At 39.6% G+C, this 18328-nt stretch overlaps 2 protein-coding genes across 5 annotated transcripts in view; one reads left to right on the top strand and one right to left on the bottom strand.

Moving 5' to 3' along the window:
* Positions 1 to 18328, bottom strand: part of LOC103508079 (hepatic leukemia factor-like) — a 123791-nt gene that overhangs the window by 30195 nt on the left and 75268 nt on the right. The gene's annotated exons all lie outside the window — the stretch shown is intronic.
* LOC108252253 lies at positions 4914 to 5762 on the top strand. Its single transcript, XM_017443609.1, has 2 exons — positions 4914 to 5340; positions 5547 to 5762. Exons 1-2 carry the CDS (start codon positions 5025 to 5027, stop codon positions 5672 to 5674), a joined length of 444 nt encoding a protein of 147 aa, XP_017299098.1. The 5' UTR covers positions 4914 to 5024; the 3' UTR covers positions 5675 to 5762.

The following is an 18328-nucleotide window of genomic DNA, read 5'->3' on the forward strand; positions in this document are numbered from 1 at the left end:
CGAATTTTTCGTTTGGTTTGTGCTTGTCTGTTTGGTTCACCATAACTCTCGAACAGTGTGTGCGATTTTGACCAAATTTGGCAAATACCTACGTATAGGTTATAGCTTGAATGAAAGTCTTTGTTTTGCAAGAACCCCGGGTTAAATATGGCAAAAAAGTTTACCACATAAAAGATAATCATATTCATTCATTAGATTTTGAACCCAATCGGATACCCTTAAAGGCCCCTTGATGAGTTTTACATCTGCTCACTGAACTACCATTTGGAAAAGAATCAAGAAATTAGAAGAAACAAGCATAGGTACCTAAATATCTGGGTTGTCCAAAGTGTAGGACATACGTACCACCCTGTAGATACATGTTTCACATTGTTTCACTTATAGTCATCTCTGTCATCTAACATGGTTGGGAATTTTTGGCAACCCAAATCCCAAGTCAACATGGGTACAAGCATACTTCATCTCTGTCATCTAACATGGTTGGGAATTTTTGGCAACCCAAATCCCAAGTCAACATGGGTACAAGCATACTTCTGCAGACTGCTAATCAGATTGAGTGTAATTGTGTGTCTAATAGGTTTTGAAAGTTCTCTCAGGTCCTAATGTCTCACGGCTCATAACTTTGACTCAACGGAGTCATCTGTCACGCCCAGCTGATTCCCATCGACACGTCTCGTGACTTATTTTTTCATCACGGCTTATCATGATAGTGCCGATTACTCAGTTCTTGCCGATTACTCAACACTCTCTGTACAATCCTCTAGCATCTCGCATTATCTGTAATCGCAGCACAATCATAGCTATCCCATGACACTATAGCTATAGAGTACCAGAGGATGCGTACACCAGAGATTCAATAGTCAATAGAAGAGATGATAGATGTCATAACATCTTTACCTGTCTCAATGGCGTAGTGGTTCAGACACTCGTCTGCTAATCAGGAGGGCTTTGACTTTAAACTTGGACGGAACTGCTAAGGTCTTATCGTCTCCAAAGCAAAGAGATGAGGATATGATAGGAGAGAGCCAGTCGTTCCGAGAACGAACCTTATCTGTTTTGTATAAAATCCAGCCCGGCAGAAATCGAACTCGCGACCTAGGCAGACGCGCTACTATCCAAGCTACCTAGGCTGGCAGGAGGGCTTTATTATTGCTTTAAAATAGCGGACTTTGATTCAAGTCAGAGGCAGCTGTTCTGATATCACCTGGCTTTTTCACTTTAGAGGTAAGGTGGTAGAGAATGCACGAAAGCGTTAACCTAGCCGACCTCAAAGAGTTCGCTATTATCATCACTATCTACAATATCTAAGAGTTTTTTTTTATCATGACTATATCTATTAGATTACAAATTGCAGGTCACCAGGAGGAACCTAACATAATATCATGGATTGGCCACGGATAATTTGGCCAGACAGATAATAGAGAAGCCTGTGTAGTACTTGGGATGGTTTTGTTTGCATCATTATGACTATCATTAGATTATGTTGAGGCTGTAATGGAACTCACTGGCACAGTAACATAGCTAATGTCAGAGATCCAAGAGGTCAATGTGAGGAAAAAACTACACTTCGACAAGGAGAACAAGAAAAAAAAGTTTTGATTAGCCTCAGAAATCACCGCGAACTCGATAACAATAATGTCTTAATCAAATAAACTCCAAACGAAAAATCCCCTCTTTTCACCGTAAAGTCTTGTCTCATCCTCCTAGATTTAGAATTTGCTTTTTTCACTGTCTATTTTGTATTTATTCTTTTCTTCTTTCCATGTCCGGATCACCATATTGTGAGATCTTATGTTTCCAATACGTGGCCACGGCCACTCCTTTCGTGATTTCTGTCTGATGCAGTGCCACTGTCTATGAATGTATCAAAATCCAGTCTACTATATCGCAGTAACGATAACGTAAGGTAAAAGAACCCTTTTTGGTACTGACTACCTGACTACATTTTCACCGTTTCAAATCAAAAGAAATTAGATTAATGAGCTCTCTCTCTCTCTCTAACTTTTCTTTCTCCCTCTCTCTCATCCCAAAATTTTCTTTTCCCTCCCCTCTCTATATTTACAGCTCCTCTTTCACTTTTCCTCCTACCTACCTTCTCCTATTGCCCGTCTTCTGTCATTCCCCTCATGCTAAAACACTTGAAAAGTTCAATGTTTACATGGTTTCATTTTCCCTCCATGATTCAAAGGAGAAAATTTTCTCTCCCAAAAGGAAGAGAGGGGAGGGGGAGGAGAAGAGAAAAGAGGAAGATGCTCTCCAGTATAATTTTCTCTTTGAAGTTAATATTACCGGTGCGACATTTAGGTCCATCTCGCTTAAGTTTAAGAGAGTTCTTTGGGGGGAGAGGAAGAGTGGGAGGGAACGAGAGATTTGGAAAGAAAGGAGGGAAGGAAAGAAAGAGGAAAAGTTTAAAGAGAATCTGAAGGAAAGAAAAATGAAGAAAGAGAGAGAGAGAGAGAGAGAGAGAGGAGGAAGGGTCTTAATAGGTATTTTCGATTTCCACGTTTCCTCTCTCTGATAAATCTCTCACCCCTTTCCCTTCCCCACTCTTCAATCTTTTATCTCCCCTCTCCTCCCCTACTGATCAATCTTTTACCTCCCTTCCGTCCCACCAATCATCTTTGGGGAGGATCTGACTTGCGTCCCGACTGTGAAATCCGAGTTGCGTCCGTCCGATTTGCGTCCCATTTCTGAAATGTATCATCCGAGTTGCGTCCCTGAGCTACTTGAGCTAGAACTATGTACTTTTATATACTTATCCTAGTTTGAAGGTATACATGGGTGACAAAAAAATACTGTACGCAGCATTTTTTCAGCTTTCATCATGTAGGTATATTGGTATAACCTACAATCGATAACGTTAAAAATGCAACTGTACTTGTTCAGAAGTTACGTCAATGGAATGTTGCTATAAAAGGAGCTGTCACAAATGAGCAGTGTCCAAAAGGAGCTGTCACAAATGAGCAGTGTCCAAAAGGAGCTGTCACAAATGAGCAGTGTCCAGTGTTATTATAGAGTTAGGTTAAACGCAAAAAAGAGCTTTCACAATTTGAGCAGTGACCAATGTTATTATAGGGTTAGGTTAAACGCAAAAAGGAGGTTTCACAATTTGAGCAGTGATCAATGTTATTATAGGGTTAGGTTAAACCCATAAAAGAGTTTTCACAATTTTATTTGAGCAGTGACCAATGTTATTATAGGGTTAGGTTAAACGCAAAAAAGAGTTTTCACAATTGGTGATTCTCATGATTTTTTTTTATTATCTCAGAAAAAACTATAAAAATTAAAAAAAAATATTGAGACTAAAACGAAGAAAATTGCCACACGTGTTCTCTGATAACTTGGCCTAGCAATGTAAAGATCACATTGCTAGACTTGGGAACAGTGATTCCTAACTGGATGGCTTAGAGGCAGAGTGGACTAACTCCAAAAAAGCATTTTGAGATAAATGGAGTCAAAGTTTAGGACTAGTCAAAGTTTAAAATAGAGATAGCCATTTTGTTTTTGCTCTCATTTCAATACAACACTAAAGTGAAGTTCGCGACCAATATAAAAAGTAGATCTTTTCGTAAATGGAGTCAAAGTTTAGGACTAGTCAAAGTTTAAATAGAGATAGCCATTTTGTTTTTGCTCTCATTTCAATACAACACTAAAGTGAAGTTCGCGACCAATATAAAAAGTAGATCTTTTCGCGCTCTTTCCGATGATTTAGATAACTCAGAAAGCCAATTTTTGGACTTATTCCGCTCAGTGTTTTACCCATTCAACTAGGGTACTGCGGGTTTATCCCCGTGGATGTCGCAATATTTGTAGAAAAGAGGAATCACAATCAAATAGGCCGAATAAACTCCTACAACGCTAATAATGTCGCTTGGAAATCAATGTGTCAATGTAGGAGTGATTCCACCTTCTTATTTACATACTTCCAAGTTCAACAAAATGGGGTACATGAGTCCTGCATACTGGGCTCCGCACACAGGAATTTGAAAAGAAAAATTCCCCCATTTCAATTCAATGTAAACTTTACTATTTGAAGGGATGGGGGGTCCCTACTCTCTTGAACAATTTGGTTTGTCAGATCGCTTGGAATCTTGGAAATCAATGTGTCAATATATAGGAGTGATTCCACCTTCTTGTTTACATATATCCAAGTTCAACCAAATGGGGTACAGGAGTCCTACATACTGGACTCCGTACACAGGAATTTGAAAAGAAAAATTCCATTTCAATTCAATGTAAACTTTACTATTTGAAGGGATGGGGGGTCCCTACTCTCTTGAACAATTTGGTTTGTCAGAGGACCACCAAAAGGTTTCTTGCTGAAAAAGGGAAACTACGAGACCAAAAAAGTTGTGAACCACTGGCCTAGTAGCCTAGTACCTAGAAGTTGTGAACCACTGGCCTAGTACCTAGAAGTTGTGAACCACTGGCCTAGACATACTGGACTCCGCACACAGGAATTTGAAAAGAAAAATTACCCATTTCAATTCAATGTAAACTTTACTATTTGAAGGGATGGGGGGTCCCTAGTCTCTTGAACAATTTGGTTTGTCAGAGGACCACCAAAAGGTTTCTTGCTGAAAAAGGGAAGCTACGAGACCAAAAAAGTTGTGAACCACTGGCCTAGTACCTAGAAGTTGTGAACCACTGGCCTAGTACCTAGAATACCAAGACTCCCAGACTATGTACAAGTTGGACTCAAAGTCTGAGAAGCTTAGGTTGTACCTACGCTACGTGACACAATCAACGTTCATAATCCATTTATGTTCTCTTAACATCAATATTTTTGATGAGACAGTTCGCGCCATTGCAGAGGATTTGAATGTCATGCTGGATGAACTGTTGAAGGCCGCTAATATTCTGCAGAAATACTTCAAGGAATTCCTAGCCACTCTTTTACAAGGTAATGTCAGTTTGAGGGGGATTTTTCCGTCGATCCAGATCAGCTATCAATTTTATTCGTATCGTTTTCTATTTAAATTCTTCTTGGGCTGTTCGGAGTTTATAACATAGACACACACCAGATGGACACTTCTTCACTATTAAGTCAAATGAAATGGTTACGTACTGATCTCCTTTCAACCTCGCATTCATCCGCAGCTCCGTCAGAACAGGAAGAGGGTGATGTGAGCAGCGCAGATCTGGAACGCCAGCTAGGATCCTGGGTAAGGTCCGGTCTGAGGAAACAAGGCATCGGCTCGGCGGATGACCAATCCCTGACGGACGATCAGAAGATAATGAAGAAGTTTGATTCTCTTATGGATCATGTGGATGCGGTGCTAGCTGATGAGATATCAGATGATGAGGATGAGGATGTGGAAGGCGCTGTGGGTGATGGACATTGGAGCCCATAGATATTCCAAATCGGCTGTCCTCACATACAATTGAATTACCATGTTCTGTGGTCAGGTATCGTACGCTATGCAGTGGTCAGGTTTCGACTGCATAATGTAATTGTCGGTAACGCCTTCAAAAGATGAAACATTAGGGAGCATTATCACGATGTAGAACGATTCCCATATCCCGGGGAGCTCGGGTATACTAACATTGGAGTGAAGATGAAATACCAGCTGCAGAAGAAGAAGAAGTGGCAGGGGATGCTGGGGAGGGTGAAATGAGACCTGAGGATGTCCAGAGTGAAGTGGAGGGAGGTGTTGAGAATGCTGAGCAGTAATGAAGAAGTTGGAAAAGCTTGAGGAGGCATTGAGAGAGGAGTCTAGCTGTGATAAGAAATACATGGTCTCGTTCAGTATTTTATGATAGCTCAGTTTTCATTGAGGAAGGGGAATGTTGTAAAACCAGTATCCTACTTATAAATCAGTATTATCAAATAAACTTTCATCAAAAAGCTCTTAGAACTATACACATTTTCCACGAAATACACCAGGAAAAAACTTGGTCCGAGTGAAAATAGAAACTGCTAGACCCTGTACATCTCTCGCCAGGTTATTGCCTGGACAATATTATCTCTTCTAGGACGATACAGCGTCTTGACCACAAACATGAACAGTTTAACTGTCTTCTAGCGTACAGGCAGAGATGCTGGAGGTGGGGTAAGGTTGTTGTGCTGTTGAGGGCTGGAGGTGGGGTAAGACAAGGATGGGAGGAACACCAGATGCGTCCGAAAATCCCAAATCATCCGATTTGCGTCCCAACTAAAAAAAAAAAGGTCATCCGAGTTGCGTCCGCGGTACCCGAGATTGAACCTATTGAAACGTGGAAATCGAAAAGACCTATTTGCATAGATTTAGACACATGTTGAGTGGGGAGATAAAGAAAAAAAAATCTTGAGGTCAGAAATATACATATCAAAAATTATAAATATGTTTGTGCTTCTTGGAATTGAATCCGGTCCTCAAGGGTTGATGGTTAATTACGGGGTAAACACATGAAAACCTGTCTTACCACTTTTCATACAATTCTCGGGCCCGCGGGCTATATGCTCATTCTTGACGGATTTGATCTTGGCTCGCGATTACGAAACTTCTTATCTCAACCCTCTCTTATAAGATCAGCAGATCATAGATCATTTCTTTGTAAGATCTCTCGTTTCTAATTTCGTAAGCTGAATCAACACCAGTTTTATTCGACACTTCACCGTCTACAGGGTGTCCCGCGAACGACTGTACAACGCTTGAGGGTTGATGCAGGACCTAAAGGGCTACCAGAAAAAGCTATCTGGACAGATCCGATTTTCAACAGGGGCGGAGTTATGAAGGATTTTCTGTTTTTCAACATTTTTCATACCTTGACCCCTTAAAACGCCTTTATCTCTTGAACCAATAAAGATAATAAAAAAATGATTGCACCATTGAAAAGAACACAAAATTTACTAAAAGAAAAGATTCCCTGTTTTGGTAAAACCCTCCCTCAAACACAACCAAAAGCTTGAGAAAAAGATTTTTTTGTATCTCTTTAAAAACTAACATTTTTTCAATTCGATTTTTCTTCAAGTTTCCACTGAAACCCATTGAATTTCTCCTAATAGAAAAGTACCCCTTTTTGTCCTCTTTAATCCCATTATCTTGAATTTTCTGAGAAATCATTATTTACGGAGATATTAACGATACAAAGGGAGAATCCGTCAATTTCCTACATTACTATGAATCCCTGTCCACCTGTTTCTTGCTATCGCCGCACCGAATTTTCCTCCAAAAACAACACGAACAACAAAACAAGTAACAACAAGAACAAGAACAAGAACAACAACAACAACAACAACAACAACGAGGGTTGATGCAGGACCTAAAGGGCTACCAGAAAAAGCTATCTGGACAGATCCGATTTTCAACAGGGGCGGAGTTATGAAGGATTTGCAGTGACCAGTGTTATTATAGGATAGGGTTAGGTTAAACACAAAAGACAAGTACAAAAATAATAGTAACAGCGTTCATGTTCAAAGTTTGTTCCTATAGGCCTATAGCCTATAGCATACTGTATAGGTACAGTTATTTTTGGTCACCCTGTTCGTTATATACTTATTTATTTACTTTATGGTCTCCAGTATATAGGTTCAATCTCGGGTATCGCGGACGCAACTCGGATAACCTTTTTTGGGGTTGGGACGCAAATCGGATGATTTGGGATTTTCGAACGCATCTGGTGTTCCTCCCATCCTTGTCTTACCCCACCTCCAGCCCTCAACAGTATTTCTACCTGACTACATTTTCACCGTTTCAAATCAAAAGAAATTAGATTAATGAGCTCTCTCTCTAACTTTTCTTTCTCCCCCTCTCTCTCATTCCAAATTTTTTTTTTCCTCCCCCTCTCTTTCATTTTCCTTTCCCTCCCCTCTCTATTTACAGCTCCTCTTTCACTTTTCCTCCTACCTACCTTCTCCTATTGCCCGTCCTCTGTCATTCCCCTGATGCTAAAACACTTGAAAAGTTCAATGTTTACATGGTTTCATTTTCCCTCCATGATTCAAAGGAGAAAATGTTCTCTCCCAAAAGGAAGAGAGGGGAGGGGCGAGAGAAGAGATAAGGGGAGGGGGAGGAGAAGAGAAAGATGCTCTCCAATATAATTTTCTCTTTGAAGTTAATGTTACCGGTGCGACATTTAGGTCCATATAGCTCAAGTTTAAGAGAGTTTTTGGGGGGAGAGGAAGAGTGGGAGGGAACGAGAGATTTGGAAAGAAAGGAGAGAAGGAAAGAAAGAGGAAAAGTTTAAAGAGAATCTGAAGGAAAGAAAAATGAAGAGAGAGAGAGAGAGATAGAGAGAGAGGAGGAAGGGTCTTGAAAAATAACTTATGGATTTAGAGAGAGAAAACTAGAAAAGCAAAGAAGAGAGAGAGACAGAGGTGAAAATCGTGTTTATCTTGTGGCTTTCGGGCGTAAAAAAAAGAGAGAGAGAGGGGGGGGGACTCGATTTTTTTCCTCAGCTTTTTGGAATTTATTTTCTTCTTTTGTTCACTCTCAAATTGGATTAAAATATTGGAAAGGAAAATAATAAATCTGCCACAGGGCTTCGTGTTCATTTCCATAATCAGAATCAAGATCCAAAGCTGTAGGTATTTAGGTAACTTGAGAGTACGGTGCGTTGTGCAAGTGATTTCAACCTTTCTTCCGCTCTGGTGGAAGAACCGGACCAAATTCTTTCGTAGAACGTACAGAATTACATAGGAAATCGAAAACTCTCATTAGTATGCGAACACTCATCGGCAGTGGAACTTATCTAAAAAAAAAAATCGTTTAAAACAAATTTATGTGAAATAACGTGCACTGTGCAATCCTAACAGTGCAACTATCAAAGCTGTATCCACACCGGTTTTTCCCCGTATTGATCGCTGCCTGCAGTGTGGACGTGTTGATCCACACGGAAAAACGAGTATAGACGGTGAAGTGTCGAATAAAACTGGTGTGGATTCAGCTTACGAAATTAGAAACGAGAGATTTTACAAAGAAATGATCTATGTTCTGCTGACCTTACAAAGAGAGGGTTAAGATAAGAAGTTTCGTAATCGCGAGCCAAGATCAAATCCGTCAAGAATGAGCTGAGCATATAGCCCGCGGGCCCGAGAATTGTATGAAAAGTGGTAAGACAGGTTTTCATATGTATTTACCCCGTAATTAACCATCAACCCTTGAGGACCGGATTCAACTCCAAGAAGCACAAACATAATTTTAATTTTTGATATATTTCTGACTTCAAGATTTTTTTTTTTCTTTTTTTATCTCCCCACTTAACATGTGTCTAAATCTATGCAAATAGGTATTTTCGATTTCCACGTTTCAATAAGTTCAATCTATGGGTACCGCGGACGCAACTCGGATGACCTTTTTTGGGGTTGGGACGCATCTGGTGTTCCTCCCATCCTTGTCTTACCCCACCTCCAGCCCCCAACAGTATTTCTACCTGACTACATTTTCACCGTTTCAAATCAAAAGAAATTAGATTAATGAGCTCTCTCTCTCTAACTTTTCTTTCTCCCTCTCTCTCATCCCAAAATTTTCCTTTCCCTCCCCTCTCTATATTTACAGCTCCTCTTTCACTTTTCCTCCTACCTACCTTCTCCTATTGCCCGTCCTCTGTCATTCCCCTCATGCTAAAACACTTGAAAAGTTCAATGTTTACATGGTTTCATTCTCTCTCCATGATTCAAAGGAGAAAATGTTCTCTCCCAAAAGGAAGAGAGGGGAGGGGAGAGAGAAGAGATAAGGGGAGGGGGAGGAGACGAGAAAAGAGAAAGATGCTCTCCAATATAATTTTCTCTTTGAAGTTAATATTACCGGTGCGACATTCAGGTCCATATCGCTTAAGTTTAAGAGAGTTTTTTGGGGGGAGAGGAAGAGTGGGAGGGAACGAGAGATTTGGAGAGAAGGAAAGAAAGAGGAAAAGTTTAAAGAGAATCTGAAGGAAAGAAAAATGAAGAGAGAGAGAGAGAGAGAGAGAGAGAGAGAGAGAGAGAGAGAGAGAGAGAGAGAGAGGGGGGGGGGGGGGGGGGGGAGAAAGAAAGGAACCGCACTATTAAGAAGGTATTTAGATAAAAGTGTACTTAAGTGTATTAAAGTGAGGTAGGTCACTACTGGCATAATCGTAAAGTTCTACTGAAAAACATTCTAAGGAAACAGATATGTCATATGTCTACGTAAGTACGTATTATCTTGTCTTGTAGGTTTCCAATAACCTGCCTCTGACGTTTTCCATTATGTCAGAAAGAGAGGGAAACATTTTGTATGGACGCCTGGTATTTACTTTGATTATGCAATGTGCAAAGAAGTTTGTGTGTGTTTAGAACGTTCTGAAATATACCCAGTTCAATACACAGATTAGCCAGCGGTGTTGTGGTTAGCGCGGTGAAAACTTACCTAGGTACTTATGATGACGAAGAAGGAGAAGAGGAAGAAGAGAAGGAGAACAAGAGGAGGAGGAGAAGAAGAAGAAGAAGAAGGAGGAAATAGAATAAGAAGAATGACACAAAGGTAAAACACACGTCTTTCAAAGTTTCGATTTCCAATAAAAAGTATTGGGGAGGATTTTACAAAAACCCATTCATCCTTGAGAATAATGCGGATATCAACATAGATCTTTTTTGGAACTGATTCTAAACGATATTCCGCATTACAAAGCCGTTTTATCCAAAAAGAACCTTAGGTAGGTGCCGTTAGACGCTTCTTAGTCTTCTACTTTAAAAGCCTCTAATCACGGACTCGTGTGTAATCAGTCTTAATATTATACTCATTCTCAACCTTGTCTGAATAAAGTGCATAGAATTCTACCATGTTGTTAATAATATACATAATTATTCATGTATTAGGTGTACTGGGAATACTAGGATGGTCATAATATTATTCAGGTAGGTAGGTATACCTACTCGGTTGGTATGTAGGTATGTAAACTCATTCATTCCTAAATGACCCAGCTATAAGGAAGAAGCTACTGTGCTACCAGTGCACCTATAATGCTACCAGTGCACCTATAATGCTACTAATGTAAGTATAATAGCTATACTTATCGTACTTAATGATCAATCATAACTAGACACTGAACCTCCATAAAGTGATGTATTAAAAGGTTGCACTGTTTACTGAGTATACCTTCTCAAGGGGCACCATTTATACTTTATAGGCACCACAACTCAAGGGGGACAACTTACACGAGGTGGCACAAATCAGCGGGAACCGTTTAAACTTTACCGGCACCACAACTCAAGGGGCACATTGTGCCCGGCACAATTTAAAACACTACTCAAGGGGGGCCATTTATACTTTACAGGAACCACAACTCAGGAGGTACCACTAACAGTACATGTTACAGGCAGCATAGGTAACCCAGAGGGCACAATTTACAACACTATATTTCAGGGGGATCATTTACATTTCACTATACAGATAGCATAAACCAAGGAACACAATTTGCACCACATTCTACAACAGTACCCAAGGAAAACCATTTACAACACTACCCAATAGGCACCATCTAAACCACATTTTACAGGTAGCACAAATCAAGGGGTACCACATTTACAGCACTAACCACTACCCAAGAGGACACGTACCACACTGTAGAGGCAGCACAACCCAAGACGCACCATTTACAGAACAATCTACAACACTATCACATTTTACAGGTAGCACAAATCAAGGGGTACCACATTTACAGCACTAACAACTACCCAAGAGGTGTGGTACGTACCACACTGTAGAGCAGCACAACCCAAGACGCACCATTTACAGAACAATCTACAACACTACCAAAAGAGGGGGACTAATTGGCGGCCACCACTTTGCCAAATGTAGGTCAAAGCGGGGAATACCCCCCAAGTCATGCTCAGTGAAGAAAGTTAGCAACTTTCCCTTTTCATACTCGGGTATTACTTCCGGGATTACTACTACTTGTGTTCAAGGCTGCACCTGATGTGACTTTGATGAGGACGTCCTAGTTCGAGCATCATGTGCTTGTGGTAATGTTGATTGGTTACGTCAGGTTGTGTAGATTCTGCACAGTGAGTAATTCTTCTGATGTTCTGATGTTTCTGTATATCTCTATAAGTGTGCGATTCTGTTTCTGATGTTTCTGTGTATGTGTGCGAATCTGTCTTTGTATTTGCTTGTAGTCTGTATGTGTGTATTTGTTGTATTCTGTGCAGCTTTTGTGGATGGATTCTGAGGTCTTTTTTGGTCATTTGATGTCTGATGTTTTGGTGTTATGTTGGGTGTGATGTCACATACATTACCTATGAGTGCAAATCTGATGGTCTTTGTATTTGCTTGTGTATTTGTTGTAGGTATTCTGTGCAGGTCTTGTGAATGGATTCTGAGATTTATGAGGTATTCACTCTGGGCATTGGGTCTTTTGGTGTTTTGTGTATGTGTGCAAATCTGATGGTCTATGTATTTGCTTGTGATGTTTTCTGTGTGTATTTGTTGTATTCTGACCAGGTTTATTGTATTTTTTAACACGAAATGAAAAATCAACTAACAGGGAATAGGAATGTCCGTCTAGTTGGCTTGGTTGGTAGCGCGTCTACCTTGTAAGCGCTAGGTCGCGGGTCGATTCCCGCCGCGACGTGGCGAACTTCCTAAACATATAGGGTTTTCGGATCGGCTGGCTTTCTATCCTATCTTACCTCTCTTCGCTTTCGGGACGATAAGACCTTTGCAGTAACAGTTCCCTCTATCAAACCTCAGAAAAAAAGAACTTGGAAAGGACTTTTATTTGAGCATGAATGCTGCGCTAGTGGCGATAGCACGTTAAATACACCAGTTCCAAATGGTTCACAGAAGTAAGCAACGTTGCGCGTGGTTAGTATCTGAACAGGTGACCGTAAGATGATTTATACTGTTTATAGTAAGATCAGGAGATTTGCTGTTTCATTGTAGTACTCTTGCCATTGATTAACTTCTGTAGCATTCTCATTATGCTGATATATTGCCCTACTTTGCAACTTTGCCAACTGAGACACCAATAGGTAGGTTCTGTCTTTTCTTTTCTATAGTTAGATACATTGGTAAGTATTTACTTTTCTGAAGTAGGTATACTTATTCTCTTTTGTCCGAGAACTCTTTCTTTGTATAGGTCCATCTACATTGGTAAGTAGGTACTTTATATTAAAGTAGGTAGACTTATTATCTTTTGGTCGAGACTAGAGTATTGGACCAGTCAGTATCTTTTCATTCTTTTCCCAAGTAATTAGGTATGGATGCAAATAATCAAGTTCTTAAAATTCAAAATTTCCAAAACCCGACTTTGGATTGCTTGCTTATTTTGAAAATATCTCTTGCAAAAAAAAGACAAAAAAAAAAAAAAACATGGTGCTGAAGAGACACCTCCGACAAAAACAAGGCCATTTTAAATTGATTGAAAAAAAAAAAACATGTGCTGAAGAGACACCTCAGACAAAAACAAGGACATTTTAAATTGATTGAAAAGAAATGATTAAGGTTATGTAAGTAAATGAATGGAAAAAAAATAGGTAAAAAAAATGAGAAGAAGGAAAAAACACTTGTTTTATAAAAGCAATCTTTCCCCACCCCTTAAGCAAATCAGGAGAACCATCATAAAAAAAGACAAGACAAAACAAATCAATCAATTAACACAAAAAATCATAAAAAAAATAAAATATAATGATAAAAATAAATGTTAAAAAAAAAGCAAAAGTAAAATAAAAGTGATAAAAAAACAAGCAATAAATTACTCAGAGGAGAGAAAAAAACTTCACCAGAGGAGAAAGAAGCAAATTGGTTACGTAAGGAACCTGATGGTATACCTGCCAGAATGCCAGAAGAGAGGAAGCAGGAAGTAAGGAATCATTAACATGGTAACAATTTTTACCTAGTCATGGTAATCTTGACGGTCGTGCCCTGCCCAGAATGCATGATGTATGAACTTAAATTTACAAAGGTTGCTAAGGTTTTTTTGTTCTCTTTTGCCAAGGTTTTTTGCGCCCTTTTGCAAAGCTCTGCTCCAACAGTAGTAGGTACTCTTTGTCAAATTTGTGATAGAATTTGGTTCATTTTGTTCATATTGTCACTTTCATTGGACAAAAAGTTCAAGAATATTCACATTAATAATCACAAAGATTAATAAATAATTTAGGCATGATCTTTTTAATCTTTTCAATTTAATTTTATTGTGACATGTCTGTTTGAGTTAAATGCTGTGTCATATGGCAACCCAGACACTGCCACACTGGGCAGCTCATCAATAAATTATTGATTGTTTCTCTCTCTATAGGTATGTCAGATATGTGTAAGAACTACAAGGATAAGGAAAGTAAAAGATTGATTCCACATAGGCTCTCACCTTCAGCTCTTTCAATTCCACAAGGAAAAAGTTCGGTTGCCATTTCCGCCACTCCCATAGTTTCAGCAGAACCAACACTTCACCAACCGCACTCAATAACCCCTCCGGAAGACGAGAAGTCCAAGCATCCGTATCCAACAAGCTTCACTCCAACCATCAGTACCACAATCTCAGAGAAGAGCACGGAAGTCAATTACCTACCTTTCAAGTCTAATTTACGGTTAGCTACCACACTTCACAGGCGGCACAAATCAAGGGGACCATTTACACTTTTTACAGGCACCACATCTCAAGGGGCACCATTTATACTTTATAGGCACCACAACTCAAGGGGGACAACTTACACGAGGTGGCACAAATCAGCGGGAACCGTTTAAACTTTACCGGCACCACAACTCAAGGGGCACATTGTGCCCGGCACAATTTAAAACACTACTCAAGGGGGGCCATTTATACTTTACAGGAACCACAACTCAGGAGGTACCACTAACAGTACATGTTACAGGCAGCATAGGTAACCCAGAGGGCACAATTTACAACACTATATTTCAGGGGGATCATTTACATTTCACTATACAGATAGCATAAACCAAGGAACACAATTTGCACCACATTCTACAACAGTACCCAAGGAAAACCATTTACAACACTACCCAATAGGCACCATCTAAACCACATTTTACAGGTAGCACAAATCAAGGGGTACCACATTTACAGCACTAACAACTACCCAAGAGGTGTGGTACGTACCACACTGTAGAGCAGCACAACCCAAGACGCACCATTTACAGAACAATCTACAACACTACCAAAAGAGGGGTATACCTCAAGTTATATTCTAACTTAGGTTAGGCTTATAGTTTTTTTTAAGAGGTTTGACAGAGGGAACTGTAACTGCTAAGGTTTTATCTTCCCGAAATCGAAGAGAGAAGGAAGAGAGGATAGGAGGGAAGCCAGCCGTTCCGAGAACGAACATTATGTCATCAGGATAAAATCCGCCCCGGGCGGGAATCGAACCCGCGGCCTAGCGCTTACAAGGCAGACGCACTACCAATCAAGCTAACTAGGCTGGAGGTACATACTAAAAATCAAGAAAAATGTTTCAAAAATAAGTTGCTGGATTGTCGAAAAGCATTTCTTAAGATGATGTGATGATGTTGGCCCCGAACGGGAATCTAACCCGCAATCTAGCGCTTACAAGGTGCGCTACCTTCCAAGCTAACTAGATTGGCTTACTGATCAACAGAATACATATACATACATAGGTACATCTACTACACCTACCTGTTCACCTATTTTCTTATTAGGTTTAGCAACCTGCTGGTATGATTGCGGTGTCTGGGACTACAAAGAGACATTGGTGTATTGTTATCACAAGAAGATGATGTTATGCAACAGTCACTCTCGTTCTCTTCCGTGAGATGCTGAGAGAGAAATGCTATTGGTATAGTTACTACTGAGACGTACTCTATGGAGATATAGCTGCTCCATTGCTATAAGCATATAGGTAGTCTCTGGAGTGGCATAGTCTGTCTGTAATACTTGTCATGGGGTATTACACCAGCATCTTGGTAAAAAGGTGTCGAAAAAGAAAGAGTATCAGGGTTACATTCTTTTCAAGCCAGCACGTTGAATGCACCAGATCACGCATGGATCACTCAAGATGAGCGACGTTGTGCTTGGTTGGTATTTATATGGCTTTTCCCGAGCCCACTTAAACTGGGTGAAATTAATGTGAGGAGGCTGCTAGTTTTATCGCCGGATGGAGTTCAATCACCCATCGTGTCGTAAAAACTCAGTTGTCAAAAGCGATGTGATCTTGGGTAAAACAACCCCCTAATAATCAACAATATTTTATTTTGCATAGTTTTGCAATCGCTCAATATTTTTGTGTCCAAATTTACGTCATCGTCATCACTTGAACAGTTTTTTTTTTTTTTTTTTTTTTAAAAATTCCTCCTACCAAATATATGTATCAGCAGTAACACCCACTCCCTGTAGTCTATTCTTAATCCCTGGTCTACAATCTCATGGGGAGGTTATTGTTAACCTCTGAGCATACTTGGAGACAATCCCGGAATCGTCTCCGAACATTCTCAGAAGAACAAACACTTCAATATGGGATTGTAGGCCCGGGTTTAAGGTATCTTAGCGTAGCGTCTATGGACGCCTTGTATAGGTATTGTATCTTGTATCTCCGATGACCTCTTCCGCCCATTGTTTCTAGTAGGTTGACTTTATTAGGATGGTTTTGTTGAGCTTTAAGTGTTAAGGTACTTGAGCTTTAAGTGTTAAGGTACTTGAGCTTTAACTGTTAAGGTACTTGAGCTTTAACTGTTAAGGTACTTGAGCTTTAACTGTTAAGGTACTTGAGCTTCAACTGTTAAGGTACTTGAGCTTTAACTGTCAAGGTGCCAGTACAGTGTAGACTTTTTCGCTTAACTTGGTCTCGCGAGACCACTCTCTATATACGAACTTGGTAGACTCCGTAGAGTTGGTGTTTTTTAATAGCATGAGATTCTAGATCCTTCTCCTACTTATTCTCAGTCATCATCGAGGATCGACATCCAATTGATGTCATTTCATGTGAGATATATCTAAAGTCTCATGCTGAATTGATGTTGATTTAATGACTTAGTTTCGGACGTTTTACATGTATCAACACCTGCGCAGAAGTCCAAAGTTTTTATCAAGATGAGATTGAAAGCCTAGGGTAAGATAAAGTTCTCTCCAAGTTGACTGAACTATAAAAGCTGCGTCTATGTAATTTTGTTTAAGAACCTATAGGTAAGTTGGTAAGGTCAAATTGTTCGTATTTGTTTGATTGTTCTAATCTTTGGCTCATCTTCCTTCTGAATACGTGGGCTGAATTGTTCTACTGGATAGAATGACAGATCAACGGTGTTTTTGACTAGTCCATGCAAATCTACAAAGTCTCATGTTTAACCAGATTTGGACGTTTTTCATCTATCTTGCACAGAAGTCCAAAGTTTTTATCAATATGAGATTTAAAGCCTTGGGTAAGATAAAAAGCCCAATCTGAGGCTTAGGTATAAGGGCAAACAGCCTTAAAGGATGGGTTAGGCATCCACGAAGATACAGTTCTCTCAAAGTTGACTGAACTATAAAAGCTGCGTCTATGTAATCTTGGTAATCAACACGAATCAACCTCTCTAGTAAATACATACATAGGTATATTAATAATAACAGGAATCAACTTAGAGTAGAGGATGTAGAGTGTAAAACACAGCTTAAAGCTCGCACAGGTCGATTAATGACAAATTACCGCGCTGATCGGTAACGCGTGTAATAATTACAAGTAAGCTTTTAATAAAAGGAAAAATATTGCATATATCGGTATAATAGGCAAAAGCATGTTTACTGATTGATTTCCAAGGGTAGCTGAATCGGATCACCTAAAGTACTGAACGCCCTATGTAGGTGTATGTATGGTGATACCGCGGATTATCTTCTAGGAACCGGTTCGGCCACTTAGTTAAGATTTCAGGCGATCCTTCCGGCTGTTTTAGGAAAAAATACACGTCGGTGATCTTCCAATATAAATCGGAAAATGGATTTCAATAGATTGGAAAATGGATTTCAATAGATTGGACATAATAGCTGAATACGGATAGCCCTTGATTTTAAAAAGTTGTTTAGAAGTAAAGGAATCAGTTTGGACTTATTTTACAACATGGCCTTCGTCTGCCTAGATAAGAGCTCCTACCATGTACGATGTTCCCCACCCTTGATCAAACTTTATTTTGTACCTATAAACTTTGTTACCATTTGTATATATTTATTTTGTAAATAAAGTTTGATCTAATGGTTTAATAATAATAATGTTGCTTCTATGTGTGTGCATCAAAGATGAGATGGTTTGAATGGCCGATCCACATATTTCTTTCATCTTGCGCCTTCGATTTTCGGAGCATTGTTATCCAGAACACGTACTTTATTATGGTCAACAATGACAAAGAAAATGTATTTTACAAGTTAATAGTCTAACATCTTACTACCTATTAGTACAACTATGACAGGTACTACCCATTTGCGATCTAGGTTGGTCTCGAGTTACTGAGTA

This window comes from Diaphorina citri, unplaced genomic scaffold (genome assembly GCF_000475195.1).
Source record: "Diaphorina citri unplaced genomic scaffold, Diaci psyllid genome assembly version 1.1 scaffold365, whole genome shotgun sequence".
Lineage (NCBI taxonomy): Eukaryota > Metazoa > Arthropoda > Insecta > Hemiptera > Psyllidae > Diaphorina > Diaphorina citri.

Excerpts from the sequence above, each read along its gene's own strand:
- LOC108252253 (XM_017443609.1), top strand. The coding sequence starts at position 5,025 with ATGGACACTTCTTCACTATTAAGTCAAATGAAATGGTTACGTACTGAT. Across the intron at positions 5,341-5,546 it reads AGGCGCTGTGGGTGATGGAC|ATTGGAGTGAAGATGAAATA; the intron begins ATTGGAGCCCAT and ends GGGTATACTAAC.